The sequence below is a fragment of the Erythranthe guttata genome, chromosome 2 (assembly GCF_056151865.1).
Source record: "Erythranthe guttata isolate IM_541 chromosome 2, IM_541, whole genome shotgun sequence".
Lineage (NCBI taxonomy): Eukaryota > Viridiplantae > Streptophyta > Magnoliopsida > Lamiales > Phrymaceae > Erythranthe > Erythranthe guttata.
In genome coordinates this window covers 14015001-14031379 of record NC_142534.1, presented here as the reverse complement: position 1 = coordinate 14031379, position 16379 = coordinate 14015001, and the positions used below count along the sequence as shown (strand labels likewise).

Genomic DNA, 16379 nt, shown 5'->3' with positions numbered 1-16379 from the left:
TGCGACAAAACAACCTCCAACTCTTTAAACAAACTCAATTCATGATTTTAAACCGAATTTAACTCTAACTTTACTAGTTCACCAATTTTGACCTTGTTTTTTAGTGCGGCAATCGACTTGCTTTTTTCTTTTCGTCGTGGAATTTACATTAGCAACTTAAAGAATTTGCAGGCAGCACAATTTTTTGAATCGAATTTGAGAAAATGAAAATAAATATAATTTAATAATCATGCCGATATTGAGCATTAGAGATTTGAATGAAATATATTATGATTCAAATTTCAAATGTAGACACAACTTAATCACATCAAAAAACAAAATTTAACATATTTTGGTAACTTGAGAGCTTCACCACTAATTTTGGCAGAGAAAAAAGGCTCAATAAATCTCCTTTTCTTTTTTTCGTCTACGTTCCTATTCTACACTACCATTTTTTGAAAATCAGAAGCTCGAGTTAATTCAACAAACGAGAAAGACTTTACAAGTGTTATGTATAGCCCAGAAAGCATTTCAAGAAAGCTTGTAATCAAGCATATCTCTAATGTTTAACCGAATCGACGGCCCCATTGACGAGCATATGTGCGCACTTTTCCAGTACACACCTTTTGCCCCCGGTGGCTTGTTCGAGTCTACTGATTTCTGCAGTATTCAAAAATATTTCAATTAACATGCATTTTATTTAAAACAAAGAGCATCATAGCTCATAAATATTTATTTTATTAGGAGAATAAAAAACGAACGAATTCCACAGCTTACCACAGCAGCAAGAAAGTTAATCATAAGATCTTCCTCTGAAAAATCTGCCTTCCCAAAAGGTAAGTGAACAATCCCGGTTTTATCAGCTCTGAATTCGACTTTCCCTTTCTTGAATTCCGCTATAGCCTGCAGTCGATATTCTTCCAATTTCATCAAAAAAAAAAAATCGAGAAAACCAACCGTACGACGAGAGGAGTAGTAGTATATGAGACTCTACCTGTGGTATGTTTGTAGTCACAGTACCAGCTTTAGGGTTTGGCATTAGTCCTCTCGGTCCAAGAATTTTTCCTAGACTTGCAACCTAATGCAAAACAGAAAAAAAAAAACAAAAAAACACGGAATGTATAAGTAGCTGCTCTAAAAACGGAATGTACAAGTACCATACGGAAGGCAGCTAAGTATACCTTAGGCATCATATCAGGTGTAGCAATTAATTTATCGAAATCCATAAACCCTCCTTTTATCTGTTCTATCAAGTCCTCTCCACCAACTACATCTGCTCCTGCAGTTTTGGCCTCGTCGAACTTTTCACCTACAGAAACACAAAAAATGAGGTTACGAAAACGGTAATATCAGTGTAAAAAAATAATCACGAGAGAAGGAACGAGACCCATAAAAATATTTCGCCGTATTATCAATAATAATAATATTTTGATTGCACAAAAATGTGTAACACGAGGAACGAATTTCAAAGATCGGTCAAATCAGGATTGACTTTACAAATTACCTTGCGTAAGAACAGCAACTTTAATAGTTTGACCAGTTCCCTTGGGAAGATTTACCTACAATAAGATAACTTGCATCAGCCCTTACCCACACCACAACAGCTCGAAACTCGAAACCCCTATTGACGAAAAAATAATATCGAGAAAGCTTACAGTTGCCCTCAGTTGTTGATCGTTATACTTCGGGTCAATGTTGAGGCGGAAATGCGCTTCAACCGATTCGACAAACTTCGTGCTTGTGGTTTGCTTGAGCAACGACATTGCTGTTTTCAGGTCGTACTCCTGTTTGTTTTCTCTCAGGCTTTGAATTTCCAGAAATCTCTTCGACCTTGTCTGTCGATTGCAACGAAAAATGAATTGTCATTTGACGTGTAATCAGTTAAAACAAGGGGCAGCAAGACTTCCAAATTTCTCGAGAGCTTAGAAAAACATGGCTATATTAGATGTCTCGAAAAAAAAAAAAAAAACCGAACACATAAAGAAACTAGCTTTCGCGAAGTGTATTCTTGTATAAATACATCAGTGTTTTCCCCTTAAGCAATGCCCTCGCCTCCACTATCACAAGACTACTATCAAAAGCAACGAAACGGGAATAAGAACATCAAGTTGGAGGGTTCCTTTTGCTTCGAACATAATACGATCGTGTTACAACTTTAGACTAATAACGACAACCGATACTCTAAATGGAGGGAATTCCAAATGTTAAATGAAATTAAAAACAAGAATATGATTTTCAAATATTCTTTTAATATCAGATTAACTAGTAAACCTCTAAAACATGATGGCAAGCAGAGTAGGCATATTTACAAACACCTAGTAAACAACACCTACAAAGAAAACATACTTTTGTAGTCTTTTGTAACCTCGAAATTTACGAGCTTCCGTGGACGGGAAATAAACTAAATAATCAAGCAAATCCCGTTTACCATCACACAGAAACATATCAAAAACACAGACCAAAATTTACAATAAACGAAAAAAAAATTTAAAAATAAAATCTTTTTTTTCTACAAACATACTCTGTCCCTCTTCAAAGGCAAGGCAGCCTTGCCTTTCTTGGGCTTCGTGGCAACGGCAACACCGCCGCCGCCAACTTGCTGCTCTTCCACGGCGTCTTCCTCCAGCTCCGCCTCGGCCAGAGCGGCGGAGACGATTGATTTCGACAAGCGTCCATTTTCAGATGCCCTGTTGCAGTGCAGAACCAATGGGTAGAAGGAGAAATTGTTCGCGGCCGGAGTGAAGAAGAGAGGGTTTTCTTTGGTGGGCTTCCTGAAGGAGAGGGAAAATGTGGCGGCGGAGGAGCGGTGGAGGTCTTGGGGGTGCGGTGGGGGGAGGCTGAGAGTGGAGGGTGCAGCAGCAGAGGCCATTGTTTGAGTTTCTCTGAGTGATTTTTTTTTTTGTGATGGCTGTATCTATCTATAAATTGCCTATCCAAATGAAAAGATGATAAGGCTGTCAATTACAGGGGCATTTTTGTCAATTATGTTATTTCCAATTTTGGACCAGTAAAAAACATAAACTTATTTATTTTATATTAATTTTTTTTTATATAATTCGAAAATTGCACAAATAATTACATCTCTAGATTAAAAGTATTTTATTTGAAAATTAGAGTAAAAAGTACATAAATAAATACGCATAGTTTTGTTTTTTTGTATTACAATTTTAATCGAATATGTCGAATTATGGTGAACTACGTAGTACATTGCCTTTTTTTTTTAATCGATAAATAGAATCGCATTAAAATGAAAAGAAACAAGAGTATACAAGAGGATAACCTCCATCACAAAAACGACCCCAAAACCGAACAAATGTATATTATATGTTCACATTTTGCTTAAAGCTTCTTTCGTATCATGACAATTCTATTTTCCGTTTTTGCTTAAAGTCCTTTTCGGACGGCTTACATGAGAGGTTAAACTGAAATATGTCAGCTTAGACTGAGAACTTAACACTACATGAATAAATGCAATCTAGTCAGTCATCAGTCTAAGTTGTCTATTTCCAGTTTGAACTCATCGTCTAAGCTGCCGAACGTCTTTAAACAAATTCAAAATATCCACCTCACTTTAAGATTCGAATCCTACCCCACCCCTAATTTGAGCATGAAGTTTTTTTTTTGATTCCGAGCATGAAATTGTTGTTCCGACACCCAGCATGGGCGTAGATCACATTTTCTTGCACCCGTTTTGGGCGTGATACAGGCAATTCCACACCCTTTCTTATGGCGTGGATAATAGATCTTTCAAACCCTAGAGAGAGAAAGCTTATGAAAATTCTCGTAAAAATGAAACGGTGTTTAATTTATCAACTCCCAGAAACTGCTCTTACACAGAACACTGAAAAACAAGAAACAAGAAACAAAATGTACATAAAAAGAAAGTTGTTAATACTTCAGACAGAAGAACTCAAACAGCACCCTGTTGTTGTTTATAAACATAAGTACCATCAATCTCGACACAAGGAATCCCGGCAATCTTCCCCCAATACTCCCCTTTCCCTCTCGCACACTGCTCCGTCAAAATCGGGCACTCACTTACTTCCAAATGCCACAGCTTTTCCAGCACCTTTTCACTCGGCAGCACACTAAGCTTCGCACAGTTCATAATCGACAAATGCCTCAGCAAATCAAGATTCTCCAAAACCTTACAAAGCGTTCCCAATTTCGGAAATCGAGCTATCGAAAATTTTATCAATGAACCCGGAAATATACAGTCATCATCGTTGTCACCACCACAAAGCACCTCAATCTCTTTATACCCACCGCATATCGAAAACTCCCTCAGAGAAGACAGCCTGTGTAGGCCCCACCTGTTCAACGGCTTCAACCTCTTCGAATCCCATATCCTCAACGACGACAAATTCGGCGGCAAATCGAATTCCGGAAAATTATCTAATCTGGGGCAGCTTCGTAATTCCAGCGAAACGAGCGATCTCATGGTTTGTATCTTTGATGGCAACGACTTTAAATTCGCGCAATCTTCGATAGAGAGTGCTCTTAGGCTTGGAGGCAATCCTTGTTCGGGGAAATGCCTTAAACCCGAGCAGCTCGATAGATTGAGTTCGACTAGGTGCGAAAACCCGTCCAATTGGTGGAGTAAGCTACTGAATTTCTGCCAATTGCATAGACTAAGATCTTCCAACAACATGCTGCTCTTGTTATCGGCTACATTCGTACTTTCCGAAACAGCCTCTAACCGTTTGCAGTTCTTGACCGCGAATTTCTTGAGGGCGGTCGGGAAATTATTATCGTTTGACCATTTCTTCAGATACGAGCATTCTTTAATCTCGAGCCTTTCGAGGGCGGAAATGTCATTCGGCAAAGACTCGAGCGAATTGCAGCTGAGTATTTCGAGGCGTTTGAGTGTCGACGGAATACCGTTATACGGAAATCCAATGAATTTAACACAATTCTTGATAATCAGCTCGCGTAGAGATTTTAGATTGCTCAAGTCGTCCGGGAGGGAAAGAAAATTTGGGCACCGGAATAATTCGAGAACTTCGAGGTTGCAAGGGAGCTGCTTCTCTCCTTGTCCAAAGGAGACGAGGCGAGAGCAGTCTGCAATTACGAGGCGCCTTAGGTTTGGGGGATGTTCGAGCGGGGCCCACAGCGATGTCAGCTCTTTGCAGGTGCAGCACTCCAAAACTTCGAGTCCTGTTAAGGACTGCGTGAGTTTCTCCGGCAGACGAGAAATTCCCATAATGCCCTCGATCTTCAAGTAATTTACGGAATCGAGAGTCGAAAAACTTTCGAATAAAACTTTATTGCACTCCTCGAGATCCAACTGACGAAGAACGGGAAAGCACAAAGGAGATACGTCAGTTAGTTTTCCGCATTTGAAAATAGAAAGCTGGTTAAGAAGGGGGAATTTTATTTGAATGGAATCACCAAAAGATGTCCATTTCTCCCATTGCGGCATGTTATCGAATCTCAGAGTTTCCAGTTTTGGAAACGGGACTAAAACGCTGCTCCCGTAAAACTCGTTTCCGATTCGTTTGACTTTCGGCATATTTATTACACGGAGCTCTTTAAGCTCGGGAAGCTGTCCTAACGGTGGTAAAGACGTGCATTCGGAACAGTTGCTTATGCTTATACTCGATAATTTTCGAAAAGCGGGGTCCCCAATCCAGCTCGGAAAATCCAATCCTCGATAAAATTCAATCTTGAGGCTTCTCAAATCTTCGTGAGGCTGCAAATGCTCCATCACATCTTTTTCCGAAATTCTATTATTATTATTATCGATGTCACTTCCCCATGCAAGCTGTAATTCATCGAGTTCTTGTTTACTGCTCAAACTCGCCTCTTTCACATCCTCGATATCCGTCACGTTTTGCAGCTCTAAAATGGCGAGCGAGCCCCGCAAGAGTTTCAGATCGCGTAACTGTCTCAATCCCAATCCACCGTCTTTGCTCAAAACAACCTTCGGCAACGTCTGCAGGTTTCTCAGATTACCGACTTCGACTGGCATATCTTTCAATTGATCGGTGTTGGAGTTATCCAGATGCCGCAAGTTCGAAAGATTCCCTAATGTCGGAGGCAACTTGCATATGAAACGGCAGTTGTGTAATGAGAGAGTTTGCAATTGGAAAAGATCGCCCAAAGAATCGGGCAACGTAACTATCGAAGTACCCGACACGTTAAGGTACCGTAAATGTATCAAGTTGCATATCGAACTAGGCAGCTCCGTAATTGAATATCCACTTAAAGAAAGAACTCGTAAGCTCAGCAATTCAGGTACAAGCTCAACCAGAATCTTGTTCGATAAGTAAAAAGGCGGCCAGACAAGCGAATTTTCGACAGGCATCGGTAAGAAAGTTCTCAAACCTCGTACTCGATAGAAGGCCTTAAACTTTCTGAAAACTTCGTATTCGTGGCGAAGAAAAGAGCCGTGACGCGCCTTTTCGGGTATTTGGTACTCTTGATTAGTATCCAATTTTTCGTCCAGACGGTAGCAAGTTCCACCCGCAACAAACTGAGCCAAGTCGTTCATAAGATCGTGCATAACAAAACCGGAATCACTCCCACTTAATCGTTGGAAAAATGATCTCGATAAAAGCTCGTTGAAATACTCGAGACCTAACTCCTCCTTTCTTTTCCTCGTGTTTGGCTGCTCGAGAAAACCCTCGCCCATCCACAAAAAAATCAGCTCTTTTTTGTCGAACTCGTAATCTTTCGGAAAAATGGAGCAATAAGCAAACAAATGCTTCAAATGTGACGGGAGATGGTGGTAGCTTAATCGTAAAACGGGAAGAATATCGTTTTCCTCCGGTAAATCCCATATTTTGCTGTTTAGCACATTTTCCCACTCGTTTTTAGTTTCTTTCGAGCGTAAAAGTCCACCGAGTGTTTTAGCAGCCAAAGGCAAGCCTTTGCACTTCTTCACCAAACCCGAACCGACTTCTTTCAACTCCGTATTCTCTTCGAATGATCTTCGAGCGTGTTGAGCCAATAAAGATAAACAATCGTCATCGGTCAACAATTTCATATGGTAGGCTATAAGTGGGGACCCAACCACAGATGCTACGCTTTCGTTACGAGTCGTGACAATAATTCTGCTCCCGGTCAACCCAAATTGAAAAGGCCGACATAAATCGTACCACTTTCCGTAATTCTCGTTCCAAACATCGTCCAATACAATAAGGAACTTGTTCTTTGCCAACTTCTCCTTTAGGCTCACTTGAAGATTGTCCAAGTCTTTCGACTTTCCACTGACACCTGTCACCGCCTCGTAAATTGTTTTCGTGACGGAAACCACGTCGAACTCTTCGGAAACACACACCCACGCCCACACGTGGAAGTTCTTCCTCACGTTTTTATCGTTGTACACAAGCTGTGCTAGGGTCGTTTTTCCGATACCGCCCATTCCAACTATCGGAATTACCGAAACGTCCTCATTGGGTGCCACGTCACCGAGCAGCATCTCGGTTATGGCTTCTTTGTCTTCGTCTCTTCCATACACATGAGACTCGTTGACCAAAGAAGTGCTCGGAGACCTGATCACCAAACGACGGTCGAAACCCCCCAAATTCTCCCTCAATTTTAAATCGATTCTTTGCTTCGCCACATTTTCCAATCGGCTCGTGAGTTCTTTAATCTTGGACATCATTTTATAGTTCGACACGAGTGCACCGGGCGTGTAACCGCTGCAAGTAGGGATGAATTTCCACACCCTGCTGGTTCTATTTTGATGGACTCCTTTGGAATCTTGAATCAAAGATCGGGTGATGATGTAATCCAACATGTCGTCCAAATCGTAGGCTAAGTCTCTGAGATTCTCGAGCCACACTTTTACGGAGTTCTCCATTAATTGCTTCTCCTCTGCGTCATCGAGCACTGCCTGGATAACCGATAGGTTTTGGCTTAACTTCTTGAAATGGCTTTCGACTTTTTCGCGACGGGCTAATGCTTTTGTTGCGGTTGTGGCTAATTGCTGGAATAATACTTGAATGAATGCAGATAGAAAGAGCTCCCCCACAGGCATTTTGATCTCGTTTCTCCTCTGCGGCGACAGGTAGAGAGATTCAAAGAATCAAGAAAAACATTTCATCCACAAAATAGAAATAAAAAATATTTAAAAAATTTCAACTAGTGAACGAGAATTGAACTGAAATTGCAATAATACAGAATTTAATTGATGAGTTGTTTACAAGGTATAACTATCAACAACCGGATACTGTATCGTAAACAAGATAACCTAACATCAATGCAATTTAAATATATACGGTAGAACCTCGATAAATTAATAACCTCAATTAAATAATAGTTTCTCTCGGTCCCGACTCGATGAAAACGTGTTAAATTATTAACTCGATAATTTAATAATTCGCTAAATTAATAGAATTTCCCTGGTCCCGACTATATTAATTTATAGAGGTTTAACTGTACATATAGTATGCAATTCTACAGAACCTCGATAAATTAATAACATCGCTTAAAAATAATTTCTTACGGTCCCGACTACGTAGAAACGTACTAAAATTATAAGTTCGATAATTTAATATTTCACTAAATTAATAGAATTTTGTTGGTCCCGATTGTATTAATTTATAGAAGTTTAACTGTATATGGATTATAAACATCTTTTCTTCTATTTTTTTTTTTCCCACAGATTAATGCCAATTGAATTACATCAATCAGACGACGAAATCGAAAATTTTCAAAGTACTTTGCTCTTCAAAAGGCCAAAAACCAGGTGGAAGAAGAATATAATGTTCAAGCAGAAACCCAGAAATCAAACACAAGTAATGAAGAGTGAACCACCACAACTATTCATAAATAAAAAAATAAAAAACTCAAAGAGGTTGTCTCCTCCATCTACTGAGTCAGTAACACGAGTGGGATTCCGAGTTCCGACTCAGAATCGGCAGCGTAATCTAGAACCACAAGAAATTAAGAGAGAAAAAAAACAATTGAAACAATATATATATATAGACTTGTGTAGCAGCATCATAGTTACAAAAACAATTTGATAATTACTTACAAAATTTAAGGAAGCTGAGCTTTAGGCTTTCTTTGCTAGATTCTATTCCTTTGCTTCCTTTTTAACAAAAATGGCTTCTTTCAGCATATTGTTTGACAAGTGGTGGAATTCAAGTCAACGTTCTTCATTTGGCAAACATTTGGTTGCAATTTACAGCCTGGCCCCTTATTCTCAATTATTGATTCTGATTCTTTTTTTTCTGAGAAAAAAAAGAAGATATTTTAATGTAACTGTCCAATGAAGACCGGATGTGAATCGAGTCGAACGCATGTTTGTTCAATTTTTTATTTGTTATACTTTTATCGAGTTTTGGAAGTTGCGGTAACGTTTGGTTCGATAAACAATTGAATCGAGCTCGAACGAACTTTAATTGAGTTACACACGAAGTTGCTAAAAACACTCTGTATGTAATTAATATTGGAAATATCACATGATGTATTTTCTCACCACATAATTCTTGAAATAATGAGGATAGTTTGATTTATTTTTTTTAAATGAAACTTTTAGAAAAGTTTTATTGGTAAAAATTAAAAAAATAAATAACACATAAATGTTTTTTTTGTTGGGACAATTAGAGTAAATAATTATATTTAGGGGGGTTCAAATGTAATAACCCCAAATAAGTTCCCCCTATAAAGCATTCGTTTTTTCCCCCTAAAACATTCCATAATCAAATTTCACAGATACCTATGGGAAAGAGAAGAAATGGCAAGGGCAAAAATTCCAGCGGCGGTGACTGTAATAATACCACAAGCAGCAATAGCGACAAATTCTCGGCGTTCGATTTCTCCGACGAGGACTTTCGCGTCGAGCAGGATGCCCGCAAAACCCTTGCCAAATTCGATATCGAAAGCCCCGGCAAGAAACCCGCGGATAATCGTGTTGCCATTGACAAACACGTTCTTCTTGATTTCTGTAAGTCCATATTGCCCCTGATCAAAGTATAATTTATGTAGTTTTTATTGATTTCTGGAAGTGTTTTTTTGGGGACTGAATTGAACATTCTAAAAAACTTCTATTCGGTTATTGCAAAAATTCGGGAGTCAATCTGTAATTTTTCAAAACTTCAGTCTCCGTTTCACCAAAAAAAAAAGTTTATTTCTGGAAATTACAGCACCTGTATAATTTTTGGCTCGTAAATCTTGAATGTATATGGACTTAATTTAAGGTCGAAAAGGAAATAAAGTCGTAATTTTTGGAATAATTTTAAATTCAAATATTGGATTGGTATATGTATTTCAATATTAATTTATTTTGAAATACAATAGGTTTTGCACGTACAATTACGTGGATGTTGTATCGAGGTCCTAAGGAAGGACAATATTTCATATAATTATATACACGTGCACTTGTGGTGATGAACGTGTGATGATTATTTGGTTTCCTTGCATAGAAATAGTAATTTGGCCATAAGGTAGAATTATTATTTGATATACTCTTATTGTCAGTGTTCGATTATTTTGCTAGGTTATTGCTTGCTCATTAATATTATTGTCCAAATTCAAAGTATCGATGGAATGCCCGATATCCTATGATGGGGTTTACGTCTATTTGAATCTATTATTATTGTTATTATTTTGTTTTCTAATGTGAGCTTGTTTTATGAATTCAGCCATGAGTTCTCATGCCAAAATTACCGCCAACATCAATTCAATACCTACGCTGAATGGTTCTAATTTTAAGTCATGGAAAGAGAATCTTCTTATTGTTCTCGGAGTCCATGACCTTGACCTTGCGTTAAGGGTTGATTCTCCTCCACCTCTTACGGATAGAAGCACCCCGGATGATAAAAGGGATATGAAAAGGTGGAAGAAATCAAATCGCATGTGTTTGATGATAATGAAGAAGACCACTCGAGAAGCATTCAGGGACACTATTTCTGACAGTATTACTACAGCTAAAGGTTTCCTTGTTGATATTGAAAAAACGTTTGTCAAGAATAGAAATTCTGAAATTGGTGCACTCTTGACAAATCTCATTTCAATGAGGTATACCGGTCAAGGTAATGTCGGGGAGTACATTGTTGAAATTTCTCATCTTGCTTCAAAATTAAGGGCACTTAAGCTTGAACTCTCGGAGGAATTGCTTGTGCATTTGGTTCTAATATCTCTTCCTTCTCGGTTTAACCAATTTAAGGTGAGCTATAATTGTCAGAAGGATACTTGGTCTCTGAATGAGCTCATCTTACACTGTGTTCAGGAAGAGGATAGGGTGAAGCAAGATAATTCAGAAAGTGCTCATTTGGAATCTACTTTTAAGGGTAAGGGAATCAAAAGAAAGAAAGATACTAAAGCTGCAATTACTGTAAATCCAGGGCCGCAAAAGAAACAAGATAAGAAATTGGACAATTCGGAGAACAAGGGATGTTTCATTTGTGGAGTTAAAAGGCATGTAAAGAAGCACTACTTAAACTATCATGCTTGGCGTGCTAAGAAATGTGAGCCTCTTAATTTGATTTGTTGTGAGGTTAATTTAATTTTGGTACTTAGACACACTTGGTTGATATATTTTGGTGCAATTACTCACATCAGTGTGTCTATGCAGGATTGCCTTTATTGTCGAAAGCCAAATGATGGTGAGAGATACATCTACGTGGGCGCAACAAGACAGTGCAAGTAGAAGCAATAGGAAAATTTAGATTATTATTAAACACTGGATTTTATTTGATTCTTGATGAGACATTTTATGAATCATCTTTTAGTTGAGGGGGTGGTTGTAATTGCTCAGAGGAGTTTTTGTGTTTGATCTTACCTCAAGGGTGACCGTAATTTATCCTACAGAAAATACACTTACGTACTTTTTTATATGTTAAAAAATTATAAAATTAATAAAACTATGCACAATTATTAATTTAGATTGTAAATGTAGATTATTAAAAAAAATAACAAATTAAAAAATTCAACGATGTCGACAATGGCGGCGGCGGTCAAAATTTGAATCAAAATTGGGGTCATTGGTCAAACTTTGTTAAATGAGTAAGTTGAGGTTAAATGAGGGTTTGAGGGGTGTTATTGTAGTAAATTAGAGTTTGAGGGGTATTTTTTTTATTTGATAGACTTTAGGCAAAAGAAAATATTGCCTAATCATTTTGGGTAGATGAGTTTTTTGTTTGGCCTATTTATTGATAAGAAGCCATAAAGTTAACAAATGTCTACGACATGTTAAAAACCAAAATAGTAGCACAATGAAGAAAAGTAAAAGCCGGAATAGGAAGATAATATTATGGATAAAATTAGGATGACAAAATTAACATATATTAAATGCAAATATTGCTCGTAGTGAATTAATTTTTTTTAATAGTTGTTGATGTTTTTTTTTTACTTGTACGAAAGCATATGAAAAAGATATAAATACATCTATCGGAATTAGGGGTGAAGGTCGAACGGAAATGATCAAATTAATTGTCGGGATATTTCCATTTTTGGGAAGTACAACATTGATTATAATTCCAAAATTTTCAGAATCTAGAAATTAATTCCGATTCCAAAAATGTCAAATATTTTGGAATTTCAAGAATCATAATTAGTTTTTACAATTTTCAAAAACTTCCAGAAATTTTCGGAAAACCTACATAAAATTTCGAAAATAAAAACACTCATTTTAATAAAATTAGTAAATGACACATGCATTGCACGTGGTTCATATGATTTGGGAAGTGGTTCATATGATTTGGGAAGAAATGTTTACACATTATCAAAAGCATTATTGAATAAAATTAACACTTTACAAGCTATGTGAAAAATATTTAGTAAAAATCTAAACAATTAAAATCATTATAAAGTAATGTTAATTAAGATAATTATTCTTAGATTTCGTCAACTGTGCAACTTTTTGTTCATTAGTTTTATCATTTTTCGTTTAGGGCAATGAGAAAATGAATTATATATAATTGACTTTTACAAGGTAAATGTTACGGAGAACTTGTTCCCAATGGAAATATATAATGAAACAAAAAATATGTAAACAAACTAATTGGTACTAAATTATCATCCAAATTATGTTAAACAATTTTTTTACGCGGTTAATTATTATTATTTTATTATAATATACTATAAAGTATATAATAGGTAATACGTAATAATTTAATAGAAAAACCATAAAATATTCGTATTTAGTGTCGTTAAAAATTGATAAAGATAAAATTATTTTCAAGAGTCGAAGGTAACAAAGAAATAAGAAATTAAAGATGATGATATTTACCTAAAAAGAAATATAAAATAAAAATTACTAAAACGCTATTTATTTTTATGAAAGGTTAACATTTGATTTTTAATCTTTTGAAAATTGCTATGGAATGATAAACTTGTTCAATTGAATTACACGGTTGTTCATAACTTCATATGTTTCATTAATATGATCATAAGTTATTAGAGTATGTACCTAATGTCTTTTGATCGAATAATTCACTGACGATTTAATACATTAATATGTAGACATTATATAATAACTTATTATTACATGGGGCATAATAGAAACTATAAAAAAATTAATTGCATTAGGTACCGATTTTCAAAGATCACAAAATTTCATACCTTCGAAATGATAATTTCGGAACTCCAAAACATCTCTTCGGAAATACACCCAACAATATATCTTCTAAAATAGATCAAAAATACTAACTACAATTTTTTATGTATCACCAATAGTCCAATATATATGAGGTAAATTTTTTATGTTATCACCAATAGTCCAATATATATGAGGTAAATTTAAATTTAAATTTATTGCAGCAAACTCTGAAAAGTATAAACTAAAAGTTAACTACTATTATAGCAGGTATGTAACAATTAATAAGACTAATATTGTAAACAAGAATAAATAAATCTACAAGAGTTTAGAGAACAGTAGAAGAAAGTATTAATAGATTTCATATATAAGTAAAATTTCCAGAAACCTAACAATAGTTATATAGTTCTAAAGACCATCATAGTCTTCCACTCAGAGCCTGAGCCGGAGCCGGAGCCGGAGCCAAAGCAATTTTTGTCGGGCATGTGACACAAAAAATGAGAATCCAATTTGTCAGAACAAGTAGTAAATTAAAGCACAAGTTGTAATTTAAAACTACGAAAATGCCAAACAGACAAGAGCCGCAGTGGAGATAATGAAGATAATCTGAGGCATGTAAGATGACAAGTACCACTTATCCAATTTCCTATGCTCCTGTTTGTCTAGAGTAGAAATGGTATGATTTACCATGTCCAAATAATTGCTATTATACAATAGTTCCTCGTGCCTAGTGGTAGTAACTCTTTTTTTTGATGAGAAAATAGTGGTAGTAACTCAAACTTAGTAATTCTCTTCATATCTTCCAAAAGCAACTTCCTACGATTAATAGCTCTCACTCTATTTTTCATTCCATCGGTGATCAAGTTGCTTGTAAACCGCCGTTTCTAAGAAATTTAAAAGTTTGGCTAGAGACATTAGAGACAAGTATGCGTAATAAAAATGTGCAGTCTCTAGGTGCCCCTTAGCCAGACTAGTGGCAGCCATTGATATAGCGATGCAAACATTTGGGTTCGTACTAATAGCATCACTTAACTCTTTCCTAAGATCTGTTTCTTCTTTCATTATTGCGGCCCTGTCCTTTTCTAACTTATCTATTCGGTCCACAACATTTCGGTAACTTTAGAACCTACAAAAGAAACAAAAAATTCGTATGTTATTCAAATTTATTTAGAAAAAAAAAAAAGAAAAAAAAATAGAGTATGAAAATGAGTATATTGCATTTAGTAAATACAATGAAAAACATACTTCTAATAAATTGTTGATCAACGAGAGCTAAATCAGGATATGCCGCTGCCATGTGTGCCATGTTATAATCATGGTGTTACAAATGAAAAAAAGAAAGCTACTTGAAGGGAAATAAATGAACTTGAAACTAAATATCTATATCTATATCTATACTATCGAATCATATGGTGGTTCTTTCATTTTTATAGAGACAAAAATATTCTTGAAGAGATCAAATTTCCAAGGAAAGTTGATGAATATTAACTTAAAGTAATTAATTTATTATTGGTGTTGAATTAGTATAAATGAATTAGTGTATATTAATAATTGTATGTGCTACGGATGTTACACTTCATGCATGCTCATGTAGCATTAATTAGAAGTAATGTAATTCATGTAACTACATGTTATAAAGTTCATAGGGTGGTATCGCTCCAAAGAAAAAAAGTTCATAGTATGTTACTGTTCTACAGAGGTAAAGTAGTTCATAGTGTGGTACCCCTCCCAAAACAAAGTTCATAATGTGGAGGTTTAAAGACTTAGATGGCTAATGGTTGCAACATTCTATACTTATTATTTATTTTATCATTTTTATTATTTTTATATTTTAAAAAAGGGTGAATTTTATGGAAAGTTAACTATTCTTTCTTTATCTATAGGAGGAATTCTATTGTAGTTTCTTTCATTTTTTATAGAGATAAAACTATTCTTGAAGAGATCAAATTCCCAAGGGTAATTGATGAATAACAATTTAAAGTAATTAATTTATTATTAATATTAATGAATTAATACATGTATATGAACAAATGTATGTGTTATGGATGTTACACTTCATGCGTACACATATAGCATTAATTAGAATTACCCAAAGCTAACAAATGAACCATTACCAGTAAAACTAATTATGTCGAGAATTTATCCTTCAAATAATTTGATTTGGTTATTAATACATGTGGATTAATAATTATTAGTGCATGTTTTTTTTTTTTTTTGTTTTTTTTTATCATTAAATATTCATTCTTCTATGAAATATCTCAAAATGTTTAACTCGTCGGATCTTATATTTCATCTATTAAGTAAAATCGTAAATATCCCAACAAGATTTTTTAGAAAGGGAGGGTAGAAGACAAGACAATACACACATATAACCAATTATAGTTTCCAGACAATGTTACTTCACAGCAATTAGTAATCTCATATGTCTAAAAAGATTAGTGTATCTATTTGTGCAACCAAAGTTCAGTAGAAAGACAGCCATTTACACCCCTAAAAAACTCTCTTCCCCCGAAAAATAAGGAAAAAAAATTAGAATAAAAAATTCCGACATATCGAACAGCTGAAAAAGATTACATGCGCGCATCTTTCTTTCGTTCCTCATTGAATTGTCGCACTTTTTGCAAGATTTCGAGGCTGGTCAACGTTGTATCCTCGTAGAACTGTCAGATGGTACGCCAAAAGCTGCACTCAGAAAGAAAACAATTAACCAATTTTACACTACGAAGTAAAATAACTGTTTTTACCGAAAATGAAATATGTTAATAACAGGTTGTAGGCAATCCTCAACTTGCGGAACTTCAATTACACGGTATGATCCGCCGACGCAAACAGATTCAGCGTCGTCTTTAGTACACATCACTATTAGTCGACCTTTTCGAGCGTGAAGCTGCTGAATCACCGATTGTTGCTT

The 16379-nt window shown here is 35.8% G+C and overlaps 4 protein-coding genes across 5 annotated transcripts in view; 1 reads left to right on the top strand and 3 right to left on the bottom strand.

The window, feature by feature from the left end:
* Window positions 1-219: 219 nt before the first annotated feature.
* EMB3126 (Ribosomal protein L1p/L10e family) lies at window positions 220-2968 on the bottom strand. The gene is made up of 7 exons (XM_012994234.2): window positions 2501-2968; window positions 1635-1814; window positions 1484-1538; window positions 1161-1288; window positions 974-1057; window positions 757-882; window positions 220-639 (listed from the first exon to the last, which is right to left on the bottom strand). Exons 1-7 carry the CDS (start codon window positions 2846-2848, stop codon window positions 511-513), a joined length of 1050 nt encoding a protein of 349 aa, XP_012849688.2. The 5' UTR covers window positions 2849-2968; the 3' UTR covers window positions 220-510.
* Window positions 2969-3463: 495 nt separating this feature from the next.
* LOC105973942 (NB-ARC domain-containing disease resistance protein) lies at window positions 3464-9230 on the bottom strand. 2 transcript variants are annotated; one of them, XR_016029254.1, is made up of 3 exons: window positions 8963-9230; window positions 3794-7981; window positions 3464-3544 (listed from the first exon to the last, which is right to left on the bottom strand). XR_016029254.1 is itself a non-coding variant. In XM_012998985.2 (2 exons), exon 2 carries the CDS (start codon window positions 7961-7963, stop codon window positions 3890-3892), a length of 4074 nt encoding a protein of 1357 aa, XP_012854439.2. In that variant the 5' UTR covers window positions 7964-7981; window positions 8963-9219; the 3' UTR covers window positions 3752-3889. The 2 variants fall into 2 exon arrangements, 1 of the variants encoding a protein (XP_012854439.2); XM_012998985.2 differs by lacking the exon at window positions 3464-3544 and having other exon boundaries at window positions 3752-7981; window positions 8963-9219.
* A 387-nt stretch (window positions 9231-9617) lies between these two features.
* On the top strand, window positions 9618-11746 carry LOC105973927 (uncharacterized). Its single transcript, XM_012998967.2, has 3 exons — window positions 9618-9877; window positions 10575-11399; window positions 11507-11746. Coding segments are annotated over exons 1-3 (1053 nt in total). The 5' UTR covers window positions 9618-9651; the 3' UTR covers window positions 11509-11746.
* A 4298-nt stretch (window positions 11747-16044) lies between these two features.
* GFAT (putative glucosamine-fructose-6-phosphate aminotransferase) overlaps window positions 16045-16379 on the bottom strand; it is an 11540-nt gene continuing 11205 nt past the window's right edge. Inside the window, exon 11 of the mRNA XM_088812003.1 lies at window positions 16045-16150. Coding sequence (XP_088668129.1) covers window positions 16067-16150 — 84 coding nt within the window. The 3' untranslated portion in view covers window positions 16045-16066. The remainder of the gene's footprint in view (window positions 16151-16379) is intronic.

Excerpts from the sequence above, each read along its gene's own strand:
- LOC105973942 (XM_012998985.2), bottom strand. The coding sequence starts at position 7,963 with ATGCCTGTGGGGGAGCTCTTTCTATCTGCATTCATTCAAGTATTATTC.
- LOC105973927 (XM_012998967.2), top strand. The coding sequence starts at position 9,652 with ATGGGAAAGAGAAGAAATGGCAAGGGCAAAAATTCCAGCGGCGGTGAC. Across the intron at positions 9,878-10,574 it reads ACACGTTCTTCTTGATTTCT|CCATGAGTTCTCATGCCAAA; the intron begins GTAAGTCCATAT and ends TTATGAATTCAG.
- EMB3126 (XM_012994234.2), bottom strand. The coding sequence starts at position 2,848 with ATGGCCTCTGCTGCTGCACCCTCCACTCTCAGCCTCCCCCCACCGCAC. Across the intron at positions 1,815-2,500 it reads TGCCTTTGAAGAGGGACAGA|ACAAGGTCGAAGAGATTTCT; the intron begins GTATGTTTGTAG and ends TGCAATCGACAG. Across the intron at positions 1,058-1,160 it reads CACCTGATATGATGCCTAAG|GTTGCAAGTCTAGGAAAAAT; the intron begins GTATACTTAGCT and ends GTTTTGCATTAG.